The sequence below is a fragment of the Gracilinanus agilis genome, chromosome 3, assembly GCF_016433145.1.
Source record: "Gracilinanus agilis isolate LMUSP501 chromosome 3, AgileGrace, whole genome shotgun sequence".
NCBI classification, from domain to species: Eukaryota; Metazoa; Chordata; class Mammalia; order Didelphimorphia; family Didelphidae; genus Gracilinanus; species Gracilinanus agilis.
In genome coordinates, this window is record NC_058132.1 from 669,955,520 (window position 1) to 669,961,519 (window position 6,000).

The following is a 6,000-nucleotide window of genomic DNA, read 5'->3' on the forward strand; positions in this document are numbered from 1 at the left end:
ACCCCTCCAGGATTCAATCAGCTGCCAATGGTGGGGGGCTGGGGAGCAGAATCTCCCTTGCCCTCCTCTGATGGTGCCACCACCATACTGCAAACTCTTAATGATAGTTTGGACTATTGCAGAGGCCTGGTACTCCCAGCCAGAGTTTATCCTGTCTCCTCTCCAGTGGGACTGGTCTTTGCCTTTTCTCTGTATGCTGTAGGCTTAGCAGTGTCTGCAATGAGGGGGTTAATAAAGGCTTCTTGTTGGTTGACTTACTAACACTTTGCTAGGCTTTAGGAATCTAAAAACAGAAATGAAATAATCCCTCTCCCCACCAGCTTGCTTTGTATAGCAGGAAGTAAAATGTACACATACAAGTATACGCAGAATAATTGAAGATCCAATTAATGCATGGTAATTTCAGGGAAGAGATCCCAGCAGCTAGAGAAGTTTTATCAAAATCAAGGTTCTTAAGCCATTCAAAGGGGTTGGTCTTTACAATACTGCTTTTAACTAAATCATTCTCATAGGAAGTTGATGTGTGCCTGTTGGTGTTGCCTTTGTGTCATCAGCTGGTGAAGGCCATTTCATCAGTGAAAGCCCTTGCCCAGCCCAGAGGGGTCCTCAAGCATGTTCATGGACCCCTTGGGCAGAAGCGGATCGATCCCTTCTCGGAAGGGTGGCAAAATTTAATAGATACAGTCATCAAGATATTAATAAAATGGGCACAGGATCCTAGATTAAGAGTCTCTGATCTAGATAGAGGGATCATGGGATTGTTGATGTAGGCCTGGGAGAGGCCTCAGAAGCATCTAATCTAACTGCCTCCCTTTACAGATGAAGAAACTGAGACCCACTTGATCAATGACACATGTAAAACCCAGTGGAACTGCTCTTTGGCTACAGGAGGGGGGTGGGAGGAGGGAAGGGAAAGAACATGAATCATGTAACCATGGAAAAATATTCTAAATCAATTAATTAAATTAAAAATTTCAAATAAAAAGAGTAAATACCATATGAGCTCTAGGTTCTGAGGCATATGGTACCAATATATAAATAGGTAATGACCACTTTTTAATGATCATTTTAGCTATAGTTTTGTTTTTTTCCTTTTCTGTGGAAAGTTATAACCAAATTTGGTTCTTGAATTTGGTGATGACAGGAATAAAGTTGATAACAAAAAAAGAAAAGAAACTGAGACCAGTGAGGAGAAGTGACTTGCCCAAATATGGCAAAACTAATAGGTCATGCAATTATAAGAAAACATTCCCTAGAGAGTCCTATGGAAATGGCAGCCCACCTACTTACATCAACTGAAAAATAGATAAAAGAGTAGAGCACTTGTTTGTGGTATACCTGTTAGTCATACAACAAGATCATTTGATATCTTTTGTGTTGATGGTATTTACTTACTTGCCATGCTAGACAGAAACCTCAAATACAAGTGAAAAAAACTCAGAATGTTTTATGGTATTTAAAAAAAAATCACACACACATATACAATCTTGTGTTCATGTATCCTAAGGAGAATTAGAAATCAACAGGGTTTTTTAATTCATATTAGAGTCTTGTGTTTTTTGATACTGTGAGACAGTGTAGAGAAATAGAAATCAATGGTGTTTTCAAATTCTTATATATGATCTTGTGTTTGTATAACTTATGAGACATTTGAAAAATAGAAGTCGATGGGGTTTTTTAATTCGTACATGTAGCCTTGTGTTTGTATATCCTATGAGATATGGTGGAGAAATAGAAATCAGCAGGCTTTTTTAATTGTCTGACTTGTTTCAGACAAAGAGAATCCTTTAAATGAGGCATCTCTGGAGAGTTGTCCACATGTCAATAATAGTTTTATGTATATTCAGAGATTAAAAGCCATTTTTCTTTGAGAGTTTCTCAGTGAAGGAAATTCCTTATTTCCCATAGCATTGCAGATTTTTCCCAATTAACCTTTGCTTTATGTTTTTTTCTTTTAGGAGACCCATGCACTGTTTCATCTCAGCTGGAGTTAGAGGAGGCCTTTCGGCTCTACGAACTCAACAAAGATTCAGAGCTCTTAATTCATGGTAAAGTAGAAGGGGTCATGATCACAGTGGCAGATGATCGGTTTTCCCTCCTGTCTCTGTTTATCCATGTTGTCTGGTCACTGCCCAGTTGTTAGCTAATCTCACCACAGTTAAGGGAGGCTTTCTTTCCTCCTCCTTATACTTCTCAGGAGCAGCCTCTGCTCTGCCATTTGGTCCTTCTACCAATCACCTTTTCTTGTTCTCATCCTCTGGACTGTTCCTTTGGCTCTCTGACCCATCCTGCTACTCCTTGGTCTCCTTGATGGGGTCATCAGCTGAACCATGGATGCCCCCTGACTGTGGGCTTGTGCCATGGCTGTGCCCAGCCTGCCACTCTATGCTTTCTGTCTTGGTGACTTCATTGCTGCCATGGGATTATCTCTCTGCAAATGACTCTGGATCTGTGTCTACTGAGTGCCAGGCCCACATTCCAAGCTGAACTTGATGTCCTGGGGGCTTCATAAAGTTAGTGCCTCATGCCAGGGCTCTGCCATCTTCCTGGTCATCTGAGTATGTGACCACAAGGCAGTTCCCATTTACATCTCTTGCCCTCCCTCCACTGCCCACTCAGGCAGGTCCTTAGAGCTTCTGTCTCCTGTCTGGGCCATTATCCACACAGCTGTCAGAGCCGGCGCATGGCCAGGGTGGCCTCAGGCCTGTCCCAAGTCCTTAGCTCATTGTCACCCTCGAGGCCCAGGGTAGACTCTGGGCCTGGGAAGGCTGCCCAGCCTGGCTTCAGCCTGCTTTCCTAGCTTAGATGTATTATGGCCATTCTTGCGCTCCGCAGTCTTCCCACTGAACCTTCCTGCTGCTCCTCACTCAGAAAGTCGTGTGGCCGTCTCTGCCTTGGACGGGTACTACCCCTGGACTGGGAGTCTCTGCTAATACCCTTCCGAGCTGCCCTGGATGCAGAGACCTTTCTTGATCACCTGGGGGGCCCCTTCCCTGTGCCTCCCTGCTTATACAGTTTGTATTTGTCTTGGGTCTGCTTACCAGTGCATGTATTAGCTCCCCACAGACAAGGGAGACTGCTTGGGTTGTGGCCTTCCTGTCTCAGTGCCAAGGGCAGCGCGGTGCCTGTGGAGCGACGGCCTAAATCTGCTCAAATCTCCTCGTCCTCTCGTCTGACAGGTGGTGCTGCCCTTTCTGCCTTCCCAGTTGGAAGGGCCACCTGCCAGGGCTGCCTTATTTAGATGGCACTGAGGATCTTGTGAGCCCCAGCATTTAATGGGTCCTGCAGATTGTCATGAGAATCACCCTCAGCAGATCATATAATAAACCAGTGTGTGTGTATGAAGCAGCTGGACATGGCTGCTTAGTGCTCAGGAGCCAGCTGGGATGACGAAGTGGATCCAAGAGGGGTGACACACAGCCCATGCCAGAGCTTAGAGAGGAAGATGGCAAACCCTTTCCTCCTGTTGAAAGCCTTCCTCTCCTTTTTGTGTTCATTCCCTGAGCCTGTCCGCCTTGCTTTTTCCTTTTTGTTGAATCACAATTTTAATGACAAATGATGAAACCCATTTGAAAGAAACTGATATCATGCCAGTACACTGTCACAGTCCCCAGAATTCCTCTCCCAGCTTTGAGACCAAGACTGTGAAATGCCTTATTCTTGCAATCCAATGTAGATCTTTTCCTGGATTTGAGAAGCCCATTAATCCAGTCTACAGGGACATTGATTGCTCCATTTTTCTTCACCTTCAGGATGTACTGTTACATTACACCCCCTAGGCCCCCCAGCAGAGCACCCGTTCACATTTTTGCAGATAGGATCATTAGTATCATTCTTGTTCCCAGATTAAAGTATCTTAGCTAAGTACTTTAGATTGGTAGGGAGCAGTCTTTTTTTACATGGCAGACGATAGGCACCCCTGTTTTCATAGCAGTTAGACTATATGTCACTTCTTGGCAGAACCGGACCTCCACTTTTTGAGGGACCTCTTGACCAAACGAAGTTTTTTAGTTAGCTTCTTGGTAGTCTCTCTTCATAAATCCCCAGACTCTGTGCTTTTCTGTTTTTTTGATATTAATATGATGCTTCCAGTGGGCATGTTAACCGTGGGAATGCATGCAGCCTCTGTACTTGGGACACTTCTTTTGAAAGGCTTTGACTTTGTAGAGCTCTTCACTATTTGAATTAAATTCTTCCTTGTAATGAATTTATCATACCTTGGTATAGAATTAAAAAAAAAAAAAAGGCAAACCAATAAGAACCAAGAGGGAGGCAGAGTGATCTAGTGAAGAGAGAATGTGAGAATTAGAAAGAAAGCTCCCTCCACTGATGGCATCACAAGCCCCAATCTGACCAGATAGATAAGGAAGACGAGGCAAGTGATTTCCCTAAAAGCATGCAGTAAATTAGTGATAGTGTAGACCCTGAATTTATCTATTTGTTTTGTTTTTGTATGTCATCATGGGCATCAGTCCATTTATATCACAGTTTTCATTGAATGTGTTGGAAAAGCACCTTGTGTGAGAGGTATGATACTGATGGACACTGATGTTCTTATGACATGAACATGATTAAATTTTTTTTAACATTTATTAATATTCATTTTTAACATGGTTACATGATTCATGCTCCACCTTTCCCCTTCAACCCCCGCACCCCCACCCACCCTTGGCCGATGCGCGTTTCCACTAGTTTTGTCATGTGTCCTTGAACAAGACCAATATCCAAGTTGTTGGTAGTTGCATTGGTGTGGTAATTTCGAGTCTACACCCTCAATCATGTCCACCCCGACCCATGCGTTCAAGCAGTTGTTTTTCTTATATGTTTCCTCTCCTGCAGTCCTTCCTCTCAATGTGGGTAGCTTTCTTTACCATAAATCCCTCAGAATTGTCCTGGGTCATTGTATTGCTGCTGGAACAGAAGTCCATTACATTCAATTTTACCACAGTATATCAGTCTCTGTGTATAGAGTTCTTCTGGCTCTGCTCCTTTCGCTCTGCATCAGTTCCCGGAGGTCTCTCCAGTTCGCCTGGAACTTCTCCAGTTTATTATTCCTTTTAGCACAATAGTATTCCATCACCCGCATATACCACAGTTTGTTCAGCCATTCCCCAATTGAAGGACATCCCCTCCTTTTCCAATTTGTTGCCACCACAAAAAGCGCAGCTATGAATATTTTCGTACAAGTCTGTTTATCTATGATCTCTTTGGGGTACAAACCCAACAATGGTATGGCTGGGTCAAAGGGCAGGCATTCTCTTATAGCCCCTTGAGCGTGATTCCAAATTGCCAGCCAGAATGGCTGGATCAGTTCACAACTCCACCAGCAATGCACCAATGTCCCAACTTTGCCACATCCCCTCCAACATTCATTACTCTCCCCTTCTTTCATTTTAGCCAATCTGCTAGGTGTGAGGTGATACCTCAGAGTTGTTTTGATTTGCATTTCTCTAATTATTAGAGATTTGGAACACTTTCTCATGTGCTTGTTGATACTTTTGATTTCTTTACCTGAAAATTGCCTATTCATGTCTCTTGCCCATTTATCAATTGGGGAATGGCTTGATGTTTTATACAATTGCTTTAACTCCTTGTATATTTGAGTGATTAGACCCCTGTCAGAGTTTTTCGTTATAAAGATTTTTTCCCAATTTGTTGTTTCCCTTCTGATTTTGACTACATTGTTTTTTTTTTCAAGTTTCACTTCTTTTTTTTTTTTTAACATTTATTAATATTCATTTTTAACATGGTTACATGATTCATGCTCCACCTTTCCCCTTCAACCCCCGCACCCCCACCCACCCTTGGCCGATGCGCGTTTCCACTAGTTTTGTCATGTGTCCTTGAACAAGACCAATATCCAAGTTGTTGGTAGTTGCATTGGTGTGGTAATTTCGAGTCTACACCCTCAATCATGTCCACCCCGACCCATGCGTTCAAGCAGTTGTTTTTCTTATATGTTTCCTCTCCTGCAGTCCTTCCTCTGAATGTGGGTAGCAT

At 43.1% G+C, this 6,000-nt stretch overlaps 1 protein-coding gene across 1 annotated transcript in view; it reads left to right on the forward strand.

Annotated features, from left to right (window-relative positions):
• The window catches only part of PRKCI (protein kinase C iota), a 72,263-nt gene that overhangs the window by 32,905 nt on the left and 33,358 nt on the right, over positions 1-6,000 (forward strand). The window contains exon 6 of the mRNA XM_044669549.1: positions 1,959-2,048. Coding sequence (XP_044525484.1) covers positions 1,959-2,048 — 90 coding nt within the window. The remainder of the gene's footprint in view (positions 1-1,958; positions 2,049-6,000) is intronic.